The sequence below is a fragment of the Lineus longissimus genome, chromosome 3 (genome assembly GCF_910592395.1).
Source record: "Lineus longissimus chromosome 3, tnLinLong1.2, whole genome shotgun sequence".
NCBI classification, from domain to species: Eukaryota; Metazoa; Nemertea; class Pilidiophora; order Heteronemertea; family Lineidae; genus Lineus; species Lineus longissimus.
The window spans coordinates 8,736,758-8,755,523 of record NC_088310.1 but is presented as its reverse complement, the minus strand read 5'-3'; the positions used below and the strand labels follow the sequence as shown (position 1 = coordinate 8,755,523).

At 37.5% G+C, this 18,766-nt stretch overlaps 1 protein-coding gene across 7 annotated transcripts in view; it reads left to right on the top strand.

Moving 5' to 3' along the window:
* Window positions 1-18,766, top strand: part of LOC135485669 (sodium/calcium exchanger 1-like) — a 111,840-nt gene that overhangs the window by 88,019 nt on the left and 5,055 nt on the right. For 2 of the 7 annotated variants that reach the window (XM_064768014.1, XM_064768013.1), the window contains 4 exons: window positions 1,459-1,637; window positions 1,907-2,009; window positions 6,444-6,554; window positions 6,913-7,071. In XM_064768014.1, coding sequence (XP_064624084.1) covers window positions 1,459-1,637; window positions 1,907-2,009; window positions 6,444-6,554; window positions 6,913-7,071 — 552 coding nt within the window. Of the gene's footprint in view, window positions 1-1,449; window positions 1,638-1,906; window positions 2,010-6,443; window positions 6,555-6,912; window positions 7,072-10,094; window positions 18,419-18,766 lie in introns of those variants that run through there. The other 5 variants (XM_064768012.1, XM_064768007.1, XM_064768009.1 and 2 more) reach the window with 4 other exon arrangements.

Genomic DNA, 18,766 nt, shown 5'->3' with positions numbered 1-18,766 from the left:
ATTAAAATGGTGAACATTTTATTTTTTCAGAAATTTTGGCAAATTGTGAAAAATTTATGAATAAAATAAATACGGGCAAAAATGTTGCAGTTCATATAGTAGTATTCACTTTTTGTAGCAATATAAAGGTAGCTTTTTAATGAATTGCTATGTAACCTTGATTGCAGAGAATGGAATAAAAGACAATTCCACCGATCATTAAGCACCTAAATTTACTGCCTCGAAAAGAAGTCACGAAATCAGTATCTGACTCGAGACCAAGCTCAGATATTTGTCCCTCCAGAAACATGATAAAGTTGCAGAATGTTTGTGGTGTGGCACGCAAACTTATAAGGCCTTGAAAGGCGTGACCTGGACGTTGGAATTTTGGCAGCCGACTACCGACATTATAGAACTAGTAACTGATGTGAAAAACTGGTTCCTGGTTCCTAAAGACAACATTAGAAGATTATTTATGAATCAATTTGTTTCATTGTAATTTCTCCCGTTATACGTTGTCGGAATGCAATGCTAATAATAAAAAATTTGCTTCTCGGATGTATTGTTTTGGACATTGGTTGAATTAATTATATTATTGCATTATTTCATATTGTCTGGGAAGGCATACATTACTTTGGATATCTTCCCGGTTATTTCTGTTTCGTTGTTTGTGAAGCTTCTGGCGAGCGCTGTTAAACCCAGATATATTTATGTTCAATGTGCTTCATTTTTGGAAAACCCACAGTGACCACTTCTTTTGCTATCAAGCTTTTAAATGTAATGTTAATAACTGTGATTTTAACCTGTAAGTTGGTTTAATATAAAGTTGTAATACTTCCACAAGAAATCGTATGATTTTAACCTCTTTCAATTAAAATCTTGTCACTTTTATGGTGTTCTGGATGCCTTACTAACGGCTTATCATGAGACTAATTTTATCAAGTTATAGAAAAGTGTCTTAAAGAACCATCTGCTCTCTCCATAGAAAGCAAATGGAATCTGACAATTTCTGAGTCTATATCAAGGCTTTGAGCCTTTTTGATCTCGATCATTCGTCGTTATGTTTTCCTACATCAGCAGCATAATATGAGCTTGTCTCATGGTAGAAACAAAGCAGAACTTTGTTTTGGCAGAGGTTTCTGATGCACAACAATCAGAGTCTATCATCTGATTCTTAAAGCCAAACACTTATTTGAAACTCTTGCTTCTGACGAAATGACCCAGCAAACACCGCAGGCGACTAGAGTAGTCTCGTCGAAAAACATTCCCACTCCTCTTAAGATAGTCTTGACATATACGTGTACATACCAATAGGTCAACCTGATATTGGAAGGTTCACTTTTTGTGCTTCATCACACTTTCCATGAGCATGATCTTGCCCAGGATTTAAAAAATAATTCTGACCCCAATTCGTATATTTTGTCTTAGTTCTATCAGATTGTCTTACCCATGTGCTCTTTCTTTTATTACGTGATACAGAGAAGGGATGGCTGAGCAAAAAGGATGAGGATGAAGACTCTGGCGCCCACGACGTCCACGCCAAGGTTAATTCCGGCGAGCCTCTCACCGAAGAAGAGCGATTAGCAGAGCTCGGCAAGCCAATTCTTGGCGACACAACCCGTATAGAAGTGGCCATCAGAGAGAGCATGGAGTTCAAGGTCAGCATTGGTTACTGTAGATACCATATTTGACCAGCCTAACCCTAAAACATGTAAAATTGGCCTCGACTTCATCATGTGTGTATCCTTCATTGGGGTAATACTCTGCTTATTATTTGTATTTCAGTTGAGGACGATTGATTTGATCTACAGCTATTTTACCAAAGAAGCGATTGTTGCAGTGCTTGCCTGTGCTTGAATGTGCCTTTTTCATCATTTTTACAAACAACTGATAAACTTCCACCACTTACAATAGCCTTTTCTTTCAGAGTACTGTGGATAAATTATTGAAGAAGGCCAACTTGTCCCTTGTGGTGGGCACGTCATCTTGGAGAGAACAGTTTGTTGAGGCCATCTCCGTCAGTGCAGGTAGTGAGTTATCATTTTTCGCTTGATGTCGCTTTCTTTGGCTGTGGACATCACGCTTTTTTCTGCTGTGGCTGGACGTGTTTGGCGTAAGATTACTTCGTGGTGTTGTCTTGGAAACCCGTACTAGAATATTGGAAATTATGAAGAGAAATTTACTTCTTTTTAAATGAATGATACATATGTTGAAGTAAACCTGTTCACCTTCGTAATTCCAACAGCTGTCTGGTTTCCGTTGATAACATCACATATGGATAGGTGGACAATTAAAGAGATGCGGCAAGGCGCAGTGGCATAATCACGCAGGTCTTCCGGTGAGGGAGAAGAGGTTGGAGTAACGTAATGACAGTACCACAGTTGCCTTGTCCTGTTATATCCTGGACACGCCGTCTCTTTGATTGGTTCACTTGCCCATCTTGTCAGGTAAGGGTTTTTGGCGGTTCACTAGTTCCTGAGTAGACGAAATATTGATATATCGGAGATAAACTCAGATAGGGGTCATTGCGACTCATAAGAAGACGCACTCGTATTTTATGGAAAATATCATTGGAAGGCGGGGTTTCTCGAATAATGCCAGCTAAGGTTTACTGAATTCCTGCATGGCAGGCAGTTCTTTGATGTATCAGAAGATGTAGACGGAGGTAATATAAACTGTTGTACACATATTCTGATACTATATGCTTAATACAGAGCTCCTCCACAATAACCCTGCAATAATTATTATTGTCAGCCCGGCATCCTTCCTACTTTTGGTGCTGCCATCTTGAAGGTCGTGACCTATTTTGCGGAAAATTGGATCTTATGTATTCAACAATCTTGGTCTATCCTTCCAAATATTGGGGCCTTGCTATAAATTACAAACCTCGAAGATTGTGACCCGGTCCATTTACTAGAGCATACGAAATATCATTAGAGTAGTATGCGGGTCAATTGGGAACGGTTGACCTGGTGACCTAAATGTGTTTGACCTTGAAATAAGTTTAGATATGGTCAAACACATCAAAAACGTGATAGTATCATCTCTGTTACCTGGTTAGTGTGTCGGGAACTAATCTGCCATTGATACAGAAGTTTTTAATCCAGCAATGCACAGATGGGCTGTGGTTTGCTGGAACATGATGAGGGTACAAATCCTTCTCAATAATTGCATGGTGGTGGCATGAAAGGAATAAAACGAATTACAAGTGTATTGACGACGTTATGCACAGTTCTCACATGTCTGCAACTGCACTGCTTGATAACACTCTCTCATTACATACCCGTATCTGACATGTGAAATACCTTGGCATTCATTGTGCTATACACTACTATCAACTGACCAAGGTGTAAGGCATCAGCATATATTATAGTGAAGGGAGGAGGGGTTAAATCTTAGTGGGGTATCAAATGATAATATTCAGTCGTTCAGGATATTTTATTGCCTTCTTTTTCACAATGGTCAATCCCGCTTCTCTTTCACCTTCAGGCCTTTGTAAAAAATACTTAGTATCCCTCAGTTCGCTGGGCTGGTGTTTTATCAGCAGTTAACAGAATCTTGCTCTCTTTTTCTACACACATCTTCAATCCTGCCTCTGATCTCGACTTTTATCAATAAATGGTATGTCTCTTTGGACATGGAAAGTCTTTGCACATTGATAGCTGTTGGAAGGGACTTGCACATGCTACTTGTAGATAAATACAAAGTCACACTTATTGAGGGGAGTTGCCATCTTTCTGCAAGTTGTTAAAAATTGAAGACAATTTGATTTGTTCCGAGTCCAAAATGATCTTAGCCTTAATTTGCCTCAACATCAGCTTTAAACAGCTTCAACAATTTGCTTCTGAAATTGCTTTTGGAGCACTTTGGAAATGTTGTCGCTATGGTTGGTTTTTTATGCTCAATTTAAATATTTATAAGTGTGTGATGACAAGCCTGCTGTAAAACATTGGCAATGCCAATGCAACTCCCCGGCTGGGCATGTTGTAAAAAGAGTGCATGTAAAATTTCGCTCTGTTTATACTGAGTGAGAAAAAAACTTCTTTTCATACTTTGTTTTGTTCACTTGAACAGCATTACATGTATGCATGGGCTCTATAAGTCATACTTTATTTGCCTTCTGTAACACAACTGCCTATAGGTTGAATACTATTCCATATGCCGGAATGGTTTGATTTGTCTACCCTAGATGATGAATCGATGGTGAATGAAGTATGCAGAGAAATACCTAAAGCGATGCACTGAATGCTTTTCAACAGTTCAACAAACAAAGAACTTTTTAATTGCAAGTCAGTTCCTAGTGTTTAAGTATTCTGAAGACACTGTATAATGAGGCACTTTTTTGACCAAAACACAGAGGCTTAGTTGATTTAGTTAAATGAAATTAAAGAGAAAATTTAAAAGTAAAGTGCTTAAACCAGAGGCTGATTGATAAAATGTTCCCTTAATTTCCTTCTACAGATAAGTCAAGTAAGTTAACCAATGGTAAAAAGGTCTCAGTTTTCCATTTGTCTTTAGTTCATGTTTGATTATGGCAGCAGTTTAGTTTAATTTGTAGCTTTTTCAATCAACACATCAGTAAGTCGTTTTCACACTCATTAGTTTACATGGAAATAACAACTAGTTTGTCACAACACACAAAGAGATGAAATGAACAACAAGCCCACGGCATCTTTAAGGATATCAAACCCAAAGAGAGTGAGCCTGACTCATGTGTCATGCACTAGGACACTCACTTTATGTGTTGTGACTATGTATATATTATGGTAGTTAACTCCCAACCACACACGTTGAACTTAACAAAGATGCTTATCTTGTATAATTTGAAAGGTAACCCTGCCAATTTCAATATGATTGCAAATTTAAAATCTACCAATATCAACTGAAGTTCATGTAAGACAGTTTACGATAGCATGTTATAATATGAAATATTGTGGAGTTTGTGATCTTCCTGTCTCAGTTGAACAAGCTCTGGTCGAAATGGTTGATTTGTGATATGTCAGCTAAATGAGACAGAGACTCCGATCTTTCATTTTCATAATGTCAATTTTGCCTGTGTCTGTTGTCAATACTGTAAACCTGGATAGCTTGTTTCTTTCGATCGTGTTAGTAGTATTTGTTAACTTTTCTCAGAGTTAGTTTAGTAGTCATTTAATCTTAGTCAAAAAAAAGTGTTCTTCTATTGATTAAGTTAGAAATATGAACTTGTGTTTTTAGCTTATGGGTGGAGGGGAGTGTCAGATACGTTAGCTGCCACCTGCAGTAACATCACTTGCAACATTTATCAAACAATTAGTGATAATGTAACAAGTAAATGCTTTTTAATGGAAAATCCTTATGTTCATTCACTTTATGTACAAAACATAAGTAAAAGCATTTACTGATCTTTATCAATACCACCTACTACATGTATTCTACAAACTTGTTGTAAGTGCACTTCAGAGTGCACCCATGAAGAGAGATCTACATTTCAGGGAACCTTACGAATGTGATATGTATTGTTATGCAAATGTTGTGCGTTGTGAGGGATGTTACCTGAATTTTAGCAGATACAGGTCTGATATGTCCAGGCTTACAGTATAGAATAACATCTACAGCATCAAGCCCGTGTTGTGAGTTTTCTGTCTCATTTACCATGGTTGTGGGGAACAATTCCTAATTATCGATAGTTACATACCACAAAATCAATCTGTTTTTCAATTAAAATCTCTTGCTTTCATCGAGGTTGATGGAGATTTTATATTTTGCTTTTCTTGGTTATGTCTCTGCCAATGCTGCCGAAAGTTATTCATATGAAATGAAATGAAATAAGGAAAATTTGGTTGCAAATGAAATATATTAGCAATCTAACACTTGAATTCAATGTGGATCAATATTGACACTATATCATTGACCAAAACCCTGCATCACTCTTTACATCTGTTTCATTTTGTATAAGCTTGGACTGGGAGGTTTTCTATCATATTAGGCTGTCGTAATGTAATCAGGCTAGAATAACTTCAATATGCTAGTGGAATCTGTATTAGCAATGTCTGTATGCCTCACCTGCTTTCAGACTCCAAAGGCTATAACTACTACTAGTGTGCGAATTACGACCTTGACTTCAGCTACAAAGTCCAACCCTTGTATTCCGTTGCCATTTACTTCCAACCCTCGGTATGCAAGAAGCAGAAACCTTGGGCCAAAATTATGCAGTGGAACTCCACAATACCTCCCTCAATTCTGAGTCCAAGGTCGCTTTGAGATCAAGTGGGGGAATTGCGTGGCTGTTGTGAGATAGATAAGCTAACAATCCTTGCTGTTGGCAAAAAGAAGTATTCATGTATTGGTTTTGTATTATTGGGCCAAAGAGTCGTGTTTGCCATTTTAACCATGTTTCGTGGTTTTAACATTCAAACCCTAACAGTGCTGGTACCGGTAACTATTTGCTGCTACATAGCTGTATCTAAATTTCAATGTTCCAGGTGATGATGATGAAGATGAAGATGAAGAAAAGCTACCATCCTGCATGGACTATGTCATGCACTTCCTTACCATCTTCTGGAAGGTGCTCTTTGCTTGTGTCCCACCCACAGGTACAGTACAGCCATATGAAGATTTCTGATTCTATTTCTATTTGTAAAATTGATAAAAAACGCACACATATTCTGGTTGTCTTCCCTCTTTCCCTGCTGATTTGTAATAAGTAATTAGGTATGAATAAGAATTTGATATTTCTAATTTATATTTATTATCAGCTATGCCCTCAACCCAATTTATTGTTTTAACAAGTTTAAGCAACTTTTCATTCACTGGATGTTAATGATGGTACTTTAACTGACAAATTGAACCAAATAGAAGCCAGGGTCAAAGTTAATGATTTATTTCTGTGGAGTCATTGAACAAATAGGAATATTTCAATGTTTCAATAAATTTACATTCTATTCTTTCCAGATTACTGGAGTGGCTGGGCCTGTTTTGTCGTTTCCATTTCGATGATTGGTTTGCTGACAGCCGTTATCGGAGACTTGGCATCAAGCTTCGGTTGCACAGTAGGCATGAAGGACTCCGTGACAGCTATCACATTTGTGGCCTTAGGAACTAGTGTACCAGGTGAGTGGCTTTCACAGTTGACATGTTTTAATTTTGTCCTGGTCAGGGATGACAATGGGTCCAACATTATCCAAAAAAATTAAGATATGAAAGAATGTCTCTTATTCTTCCTTTGTCATGTTGGGACTTGTGGAAATTACATCATGGTCGAAAGTTTCATTGCTTCTATCAGAGGGAAGGACGATTTTGTAACAATAAGCGTCTAAAGAGTGGGGAAGGACTTGGATAATTGCATCTGACTGTACACTCTCAAGACCTTTTGTCATTTCTGGCACCATTTTTATTCGTGTTGTAGGTGTTGTTTATTGCTCGATTTCATTTTTAAACGTCCATAAAACAGGGATAGGTGGTGAACCCCAAAGGTGAAGAGATATAACTTCTCATCCAGACCCGAAGCGCCATTCGTATACTAACTCATCAGTAAATGTTGCGATATACTGTGTCCTGTATTTCATCCTCCTTTAAATTATCTTTTTATCCGCCATCCAGTTATCTTCCAATCTTAAGCTTTAGCTTAAAGCAGCCTGTTATTTTGAGTATCATTCTGCCCTTTAGGAATATGGTGAATGTTCTTGAACATAAGTGTTTCTGCAACATATACCAAGGAAATATGCATGCCGCAGTTACTGTGCCCTCTTCGCGTGATTGCAAGGGTCATATTCAAAAAAGCTTGAAGGGTATTGCCGTTCTTACCGCATCTGTGCTCACAGCTCTGCCTAGGTGCCTTCGGTTGTTCATCCTACTGAAAGCGCTATTAATATGAATTATGGCAAATATCACGTGTCCTGTAATGTACCCGTAAAGGTGTACAATTGATAGCATGTCCTCGTATTACAATAAAATGTTCGTGGACAAATGACCAATTCTTGTCGCTGAACAGTCAGTGTTTTGATGGTTTTTGATGTGTTCCATTTGCATGAGTTCATATTCATTGGGCGAACCTGACCATCAGTTCAGGTCATATTACATTAGTCTGGAGAAAGTCAGATAACAGGGAGAGACAGACACGTAGTGTAGACGGCTCTTGTAAACAGTAGGAATGGCTGTTTTCGATGGGAGCCATTTTGAAAAGGTCGATGGAATATTCAAGAGGACAACCTAAGGCAGAACTTCCAGCGAATTTGTCATTTTGTCCTTTGTTGAATCAAATTTTAGGTAAGAGTCAACTCAGATTGTCTCGCCTGCCGTTTGAAGCATGTGGTGTTCTGAGTGCTCGATACCAATGTGTTCCTTAGAGTAAGAAAACAGATTAATAGTCAAAGTTCTGCTCATAAAATAACTGATCCTATGATACAGGCGTTGCGTCAATCTCTACAGAGAGAGAATTTCAGCTGTGAGCCCAAATCATAGTCTTGTGCCAGTTTTCTTATGAACAAACTATAACAAACTCCATTTATTGCTTCAACTACCAACCTGATGTGAGTCTCCAGATTCACTTACTCAAACATGTCTAAGATCATTCTCTGGATAGATTTTCCAAAATCATATCAGTGACCTCCTATTCTGCATAAGTAGTTCCTGCCTATAGTCTCCATTTAAATAAAAATAACTTGCCCATCGGCATGTGAAGAAAATACGACAAGTACAACCTGTGAATGCAGCATGCGTCCGTTTTCAAAATGCTCTTTTTTCAATTTTATAAGGCCAATGAGTTGAAGGTGATAATTAGCAGAGGATGTGGCAAATGTGATGCATACCAGTGCTAGAATCAATCGATATTATCTAATAAATTTCCTAATATCAACTACTGAACTTATAACAATGAAAAGAGAATAATGATGTGTAAACCAAGGTTTCGGGTGTCTCGATATATTCGCGGCTTATCATGGTAGAAACTGTAAATACTAGGTCACATCTATCAGTGAAAATAGACTAGTCTTGCTTAAATCTTGGCGTTATTTACCTGAAGCTATAGCTAAAAATGTAATTGCATTTTCCCTTGCTTCCGGCCCGGTCCTAGTACATGTAGCTTTTCGAGGGTGACCGATATTATTTTCTTAACCATTTTATCCGTGTTGTCAGACCCGGTCACAGTAAATCGGGCTTTGGGAGTCTGATTAAGGGATTGGAAATCTGAAACTCCGAAAGCGAAAGCAGACATTCTTTCCACAGAGTTGGTGATTGTCAAGAGAGTTAACCACAGTACTATCAAAGAACATCTTGACCCGTATTGTTTTGAGATCGCTAAATCACTCAGAGCTCGATAGTGGTGACGCAAACACATGAGAGTCAGGATGACTAATCCACCGGCTGTGTCTTGCTCTTGTTTTCCAGGCTTCAGAGCGAGGTCTTCTGATATTATCATGTTGTATCATTGAAAGTTGTGCATGTTAAAACTAATTCATTTCTGTTTGTATTCTGTTGAAATGTTGTTGGTGTTGTTTGACTAATATTTCTTCAGTTTCTTTGACAAGCAAATAGCACGGTACTTTTCTGCTGTCATTCCAACACGATTTAGTCTTAATTAACTGTGATGCTCTGTTCCACAGCTTATCTGCGAGTTGCAGCTGGAGTTATGTTCGAACTATTAGTAAAAATAGTTTCATCGCAAAACGAGGCACAACGTATATCCGATTTTGCGAAAAATAGCTTCGGTGCTTGGTATTCATTGAAAACTGAAAATGCATAATAGGAAAACTGTGGATTTTTTCATTAAGAACGTTTTTTAAACTGTTGGCTCGAATTCTCTCACATTTAGAGGACTAAGAAGACATCACATTGGCAATGCCGTGGTGTGGGTCAACTCCAAAATGTTGCATATTCTGCATGTCGCATTTTGCGATGAAACTCGATCTCTGCATTACATGTAACACCAAGTTAACTCATCTGGACAGATGGTTTTTCAGGTTTGATTTATTCTTGAATGTAACTGTGGACTGTTTGCCCCGGCAATACATGTTACGAGTGGATAGAGCTGTACCTATAGAAGTCTTATATAGAAAAACACAAAATCTCTTCGAATATCATACATTTAAGCTAGTTAATCTGATTGACATATCTGATTTCATTGTTTTCTTTTCCAGATACATTCGCCAGTAAAGTGGCCGCAGTGGGTGACGCATATGCTGACTCGTCGATTGGTAATGTGACGGGAAGTAACGCGGTCAACGTTTTTCTGGGCATCGGAGTAGCATGGCTGATTGCAGCAGTGTATCATGCCATTGATGGCACACCTTTCAATGTTCCACCTGGTTCTCTCGGCTTCTCTGTAACTGTTTATGTCATTTCTGCCGTTGTTGCAATAACACTAATGATGATAAGAAGGCATAAGTGTATTGGTGGAGAATTAGGCGGGCCAAAGTTGATGAAGATATTTACTGTCATATTTTTGTTCGGGTTATGGGTTTTGTACGTGGTAATATCTAGTCTGGAGACTTACTGTTGGATCAAAGGGTTCTAAAGCATTAAAGTGGTTAACATAAGCTTGGCTACTGCCTGCCTGTAATTTGTGCAATGTTTTGCCAATGCACGTGCATGCACGGATCCTCACATATGGATTGCGTACTATTATTGAAAGATACTGAAGAGTTGGAGAAAACGTTTCGCATCTTAAGGAATCAAACCTCTCTGATCGATTTTCTCTTCAAAGTGTTGGAATAGTATGCCACACATGTCCGAATCACAGAATTTAAAAAATATTTATCGAAATGCCATAGGCACATGCGTATATTTATAATAACTTCAATATTTTAAACACATTTTCCTCAAGTGTTTGTAAAGCAGTTTTCTTTCTAACTTATTTTACATGGTTGGCAACTATAGCTTAGAGTGATAAAATTGGACTTACTGTTGCTCCAATGGAAACTGGCTCCGACTAGTTATGATTCTGATATATCACGTAGGGTTGGGTAAAGAGACATGGCGGTGTCATATTTCAAATATTTAAAAAAGGAATAAATCAGTAATTGACAATTCCTTTTCGAAATATTTGAAAAATAATATATCAATATATGTTAGTACAATACGATTCACGGTTTTTACCCGCAATATTCTTTTTTTTCATTATTAACAAGTTATTGTACCATATTCAGAGATACAACATCTCATTTATCAATCTTAGAGAACTTCTTCTTTCTTCTATCACACGTATTGCATCATGGACGGTGGATATTGGTATCAAGGTTCTCCCTCAACCCATTTATGAGTGGCTCTTACTCTGTCTTTCAAACCTTCATTTCTTCTTTTCATTTCATTACTTTCATTTCTTCATTTCAAAACAAAACAGCATGCTATTCAAAGTGGGACGTGGAATTCAAAACTATTATCATTATGTAGGGTGTGGTCGAGAACTTGAAGCTCAGGGTCCACAAGATGTGCCTTTGCCTACCTCCTGAGTCAGCAAGTTCTAGTGTTTTAATGGGCCTTTAAGAAACTAAAATTGAACGCTGACTAATCCTCTCGATCAAAGGAAAATCAAACATAGGGAGGTCCTTCAAGAATGTCAATACATCGTTGATAGATTAAGATTCAATATTGCAAAACGAATATCCTCAATCTTGGGGAAAATTGGGAACCAAGATAGACATTATGGCCGATTATTTATTTGCAGAATTTTATTTCTTTTAAAGTAACCAATAAGTCTGTATATATGTTGATCAACTTCACCATGTTGTGATGTAGAATGTAGATATATTTATTTCAAATCTTAAATACAATGTTGCACGTTATTTATCACTTTAACTATCCGCGACTATCTAACCATCTAAGAACTCCAGCATGTCCTGTTGGTCAGAAAATTATAAGTGCTCTCTCAATTTTTTGACGGACTATATCAAGGCACTGCAATCTTGTAAGTTTTATCAGTTTGTCAGTTTCCGTTGACAGTTTTAAACTTGGAATATATGAGATTTTGTTAAAACTGAAAGTGAAAAACAAAAAAACGTCCTTTGATATCCTCGAAAAGAACATTTCTTATTTATTTTCTTAGCACATCTCCATCGAATTTATCTCTAAAGGGCAATATAAACTATTCAGTGTTACAGTGTTCGCAGGCTGTTCGAAAATGTCCTCCAACCAAATAGATTGCAGCTGAGGGTTTATTTATGCTTAGGTTTGATTATGATGGATGATGACAAACTGTCATATACTTTTAATAGCACGTTCAGAAACAAACGTTTGTTTATATTGCTGGTTAGTGAAGAGTATTTCTTGGGGGCATTCATTAAAAATACTTTGGAAATAACAATAAGAAGCAATCTGGTTGATGGGAAAATGTTTTGGTACACCCTGTGAATGTAATAAAGAATACAATCGAGTTACATAGTTATGGATACTCTCCACCCTGGCACCATAGCAAGGTCTTTATTGAGAGAATATTTTTATCTTATTATTGCGAAAATTGTACATGTTTTGATGACTTGTTGCATTTATTCTGTTATTCTTTTGGTTTTAAACTCTGGTTTATTCATCAGGGCGTTGTGGGAGAAGGGTGGATCAGAAAGACTCATTGTTTCTGCATAATACTTCGGGAGATGGCTTTGCTCAAGAACAGCATTTAACTTCTATGTCTCCTTAATTTAGTTAGACATGTTTAAAATGACATTATCCCTTCATTCTGGTTGTGACTTCGTCCTTTAAGGACAGTTTAGGGGTTGAATGGAAATTATTATTAAAACACCACAGAATCACCGTTCGTGCAATACAGCAATGATCAGAATGATTCTTTTATTTCTTTTCTTTAAACAATCATCATTTCAGCTAGGCCTGTTGTTGAAGAAACGGGTAGTAGTTTAATAAATTTTCACAGACCGCAAAAAACGCTTTTGTGAAACATTTGTATGAGGAGGATAAGGGCCCTTTAAATGTGCCAGTACTTTTAGCAAAAGTAGCCTGCCCACTTTCGACTCGTGGCTGTGAATAAAACCACCAACTGCTAAGGAATGTATACATGATTTTGAATCAGATCAGATTTAGCCAAATCTTTCTCATCCCATGATGGATGGACCAGAGTAAAATCGGCTCATTTTCTTTTTTTATATGTTGAACCTTTCTTGTTTTCTCAAATGAAGATGTACATAGTGTACAATTAATATAATGTTTGTTGAAGTAATTGTTAATTTTATTGCTCGCATAAGGAAACCACTCCCCTAATGCTTGACACAGAGAACACCACAGCTGAATAGTATTTGCGCCGAAAGACCATGACCTTTAGCATCCCTTTCGTGGTATTTTCCTGAGGCAGTACTCGTTCTGTCGTGACCTTTGTTCAGGTCAAGGTTATGAAGGGTCGTCTGCCCAAGTCCATGTAATATCTGCCGACTCGTAGGTGCATAGCCAGAGCGGGTGATTGGATGTGCGGATGTGGGGGAAATCGTGTTGTATTTCTGGCAAACGGTCCCACCCCTTGGTCTGGAGATCCTATGTACGCCTAAGCACAAAAAGTCTATACCTCAGTCAACTTGAAATAAAACATTAAAGCAATGTTAAAACAAAGTCAAGGCCATTGTAGATGATGCAGAATCTTGACAATATGTCTTACCATCTCTTGTCTCGCCTTTACCTATTGTTAGTGTCTTTGCGGCTAAGGGCTATGGCATATAGGGGACGTGGTTTGCTTAGCATTGTACTTCATGTATATAGCTCCTTTTATACCATTTAGATGCCATCGGACAACATTTTCACTATAGGTAGTTAGTTAGGATGTAGGATTGGGGAAAATAGAAATCTATAGTTTCATTTGGCTGGAGGGAGGACGACAGTTCTATTTGGAATAAAAGATTCATGGCTTAAAACCGGCGGTATTTTTTAAATGTTCATGATATTTCATTCTGTTCGATATTTTGATTTGAAAATTTATGCCTCCGGTTACACCAGTGAATAAATGGTTTTGCAAGTTCTAAATGTTTAACTTGAATTGTGATTGTGCAAGGAATGCGGGGTCATGTCATTCAATTCATTTGCCTGGATACTTTGATACTACCAAGTGAATGGCTGAGTAATGCAAGGACTGGTTGATGTCTCGTGGCAGTATAGCCTTGCTACAGGTAAAGTACATAGTGTCTTACCGAGGCCAAATGCCGATGGGTTAGTGTAGACTTTAAACCTATAGGCAGCTGGCACTGCGTACTCCTCTTCGATGCTTGAACATCTTAAAGGGACAACCTGGTTTGATAAGGTGTTTGGTGGATAATACACCGCCATATGTACCGTGACGCTATTTATGCTGATCTTTAACAAATCAATTTCGCTAGTTTTGACATGACTTGCGAGTTGTTGGCAGGTCTACTGGTACATCTAGTGCACTGGTTATTGCAAAGTTTTCAGTGATCCTGTTGGAGAAGTCTAGGTTCTGCTGAAAGCCGTTTTATAAAAAACCAACGCCATGCTTGTCCATTTAAGACAATCTTTAGGAGATTTGGAAGAAAAAAAACCATGAAGACGGCATTCTCTTGTTTACAAAACTGCTGAACTAAATGTTAAGTGTGATAATGATTTTGGAAGTGTTTGTTGTTGATAGATATTTAACCCTTTGATGCATAGTGTTATCGTGGTTATGATAAGAATAACCAAAACAAATGTGGCCGCCAGCGTTGCTCCTTACACACACACAAGTAAGGTCTTGTCGCTGGAACCTTTTCGCGAGGTCTCTGGAAATGAAAATAGACATCAAGGGACAGTGGCTTTCCCAAGACAACTCCTTCCTTAAAGGGTTAACTAGTATTGTTAGTATGATTACCATGGCAACCTCGGTCAGATGGCATGTAAATACGTAGCATAGTGTGAGGAACGCGTTTCTAACTCAAACGTCGGCAATTACCTGAAAAAAAATTAATTCATAAAGAAATCAGGATCTTTCGGGTAATTTGTGTGACCTTTTCTTCTTTATTTTGCTAATTTTGCTAATGCTTAATACTTGTGCATGAAACTTGCCACTGTGCGTAGTGGAGAAAGACACTTAGTTTCTAGCAAAACGTGCATTTTATGGTGATTTCGACTATTCATGATGCGTCAGATTGTGGCTTCAGCGCCTCATATAATATATACACACTCTTAGAATTTAAGATTTGAAAAACAAAAAACCTTGATTGGTTATTCTTGGCCACAACAAATATGCACCTCTCGCTGAGAGGTTTTCAGCGAAGTGATTAACCCTAAGAGGTTGTTCACAATCTCAAAAACCATTTGGGTTTTTCATTTTACCAAAGAACTCTATACATGCTTCCCGAAATCAGTGGCTTGCATTGGAACTAACTTTTTCCCCCTTGTCCGTCATTAAAGGCATTCAAGTGTGTTGGTCAACCATGACTATCTCCTTTGTCCCTCCACCATAAGGCCTAGTTTCCCCTTATGACATCACTATTTCGGACACTCAGCGCCCCATTTCTGGAAAGGTGTATATTTTTTGTTAGCCGAAAACCTTGAATGGTTAGTTTCAAATGATAAACCTTGATTTCTAAAAGTGTAGGTGTACATCAAAAGAAGACCACTTCAGTTCGTATCATCCTTGTGTCATTCATCACTATGATTGCCTTTATCATTCAAGCTGCAGTCATCACTGCTTCACACAGCATCATGCTGTATCTGCTGTATATTCATCATTTTAATAAACTCTGTACAGTTATTGTAAAGTTAGTGGCCACTAAAGTTAGTCTCCTCATCCTTACCAGTTGACATTGACCCTTTGTATTCGGATATTTCATAGGGTAGATTGTAGCAAGAATTGATAAGTCTTATTAATTCTTGATTGTATTGTAGGTAGTCACTGAATAAAAGCTGTAGATATTGTTCCTAGTGTGTTCTCCTTTATAAAATGAGAGGAAAACTTGATCCCGTTACGGTTATTTGAGATCTGAGATGTTGAAAAACGCCTAAGGATTGTCATGAACTCGATTGAACTCAAATTTGGTGTTAAACGTTTTATTTAGATTTAAGAGAAGTGTCGGTTAAGCCTCTTGGGTGAAACAGTTATTCCCATGTACAGATTGCAACAAACCTATAAGGTATGCGGCGGTTGTTGACAGGGAATGAAGTCCGGTTACCGTGGAATATGGGATAAAAGGATTCATTTTCAATCTAGACTTGTCAATGGGGCAGTCGATGGATACCCGAGGTCATGGTTCAATGTCGTAGTTTGCACTCGATTGATGGAAAATACGGTATTACTATTCAATATACGGGGATGTGTCGATGAAGAAGAAATTGAGAGAATTTGAAAGAATTAAGAATGGAATTAATCGCTATAACGCCTTTAATATTTACCATCTTCTGTAGAATTTTGACATTTAAAAGAACTCTGTTGACGCAATTCTACATGTGACAAAGCATTAAGCATAAGTCGAATTTCCTCTTACAAATGTTATATTCCAAGTGGTAGTTGGTTATATAAAGAATGAATAAAAATTAGTCTCTATTAATTCTTGGCATGTCAATATATATTAATAAATAAATCAAATCTATGATTGACCTAATGTAGAATATAGATGTCAATAATTCCTCTAAACCATAAAACTTTCTCTCTTATCCAATGTAGTTGGCAGACCTTAGCTTTAATATAGTTAGAAGTGGGTCCATGTCAACATCCCTTCAAACTGCTTTTGATAAATCTCAAGTCTAATTATTGCATTTGATGTATTTTTATGAGCATATAGGCACCAGTGTAAGAAAAATTCATTTTCGATTTGAATGTGAATGATTTCTGGCTTGTTTTCAACGTTGCCACAAGCTGGTCACGCCCTTGTACATTTCCTCTGTGTATTTGTTGATGTATGTATATAATAGTAGTAAGTAGTAAATAGTAGTTAGTAGTAGTAGTAGTATGATAACGACACCTTATCCCTCCCAGCAAAACTGATTGATATAAACACAAGCACAAATATTATCGAAAAGTATTAACTTATGTTTCATTCATATTCAAGTGTCAATAATTCACCAAATAATCAGTTCAGACGAAAAGTTATAAGCATCCCAATTCCTCTAAAGCTAAAATCCTGGTAATAGGGATATCTGCTTCAAATAAGGGGTTATCGTGACAGTCCGTTTTCAATGACACATCTGAAACGGGAAAATGATATTGTTGTTTGGCTGTAGCACGTAGAAGCGAAGGCAAGTTTTATGCGGTAGTCTGGTAGACCTCGCGTGAGGTGAAACAATCTTTAGAGAAAAGCATCACATTTTGATAACCAAAGTTTTGATATTCATTGGAAATGGTGCAAATAAAATGTTAAAACTTAATTGGCGATATGCATAAAGACTAGTAAATGATCAGTCTTTACTGAAAGTCCGAGTGTAAATGTACATGAAGTTTTCAGAAAACGCATGTACTAGCTAGTCTTTATTCATATCACCAAGAATAAATATATGAATTATTGATATCACCCAATATTTTATTTGTATCGTATTCATTTCTTTATGATGAGCTGTAAGATATTCTTTGCAGTGACTATGTGACATAATACTGTGTTTGGTCGTCAGAGTCTCTATAGTTGGAACATATACTGGGATCATAAGTGCAAGTGTGAGTTAGATGGTTCGATGTTCAGTGTCAAGTCTGGCGAAAGATGCTTTGAAACAAATGATGTTTATTTTTCTATTATAATTATTATAGTAATCGCTATATCGACCCTATAGACATGCATATGTATCACAGCCGGATTATAGGATACATCTTTTAATTTCTAGACTATTCACCAAGGTAAAAATGCATCATCATTAAAGTGTCGCTGAAGTTTATAATGAAAGTATAAATAACCGTTTTTCATCTAATTCAATTTCGTAAGTGCTAAGTGTTTAACCCACCGGAGATGTATCATAGACACTTCACGGTTCCAAATGAACCAAAGTATCACAATACAACATCACAGTATTTTTGAATTAAAATGTTTAGATGTAAGATAGTTTTGTGTCAGGCCTAGTCCAAGCTGAAGTTGATGCCGTAGTTCAACAGCTCTAACATCCATGATGTCAGGGGCCATGTACAGCATCAAAAGCAATAAGTCATGCTGTATTTAATAATATTTAATCAGAGAATAGTGCTGTTGTCTTAGAGTTTACAATTGCCCCTCTTATCATGTTATAGAAAAGTAATATATATCAGCCATTTCACATCAACGCAATGAGTAAAGGCCTTTACTGCGAAATCTATCAAGAGCTGTACTAAATTGGAGATGGAAGTACATGACATGTCAAACTACGGCTTCTGGTGGATCTAGTAGTATAAGTGCCAACTCAGTCCTATGAATTAAACTGCTGTTGTATGATGTCGCCACGTCTACTGGTGATCACTTCAGTTTTGCTGAGAGGGACAAGGCTTTCATTTTTGTGACTACCACCTCGCGTCGTATATGAATGGATGAGGATTGTTATTCACTGGTCAGAACCAACCAAGAAAATAAAACTGCATATAATCTGATGTTGCGTCTTTCTTATTTTCTATGTTTATCTTCATGTAAAATGAAGACGACAGTGTCCTGTACTGAAAGACTTCCCTTAAGTTTCCCTGTGTTAAATGTCCTGCTACGGAACAAAGAACGCCACCTATGCAAAAATGTTGGCTGATGATGAATCTGCAGGGGCTACGGCGGGGGGGTCCTGATTGACAGAGAACATCACCCAGGTGGGACAGAACATTTCAATTGGGGGAGACCTTTTTGGTTCCAGTTGGAGTGTGACACCCTCACACATCATCTCAAAGAATCCTTCACCCTGAAATACTAACTCGATACGGACAAACCCACCAACCAAATACTAACTGATCAAC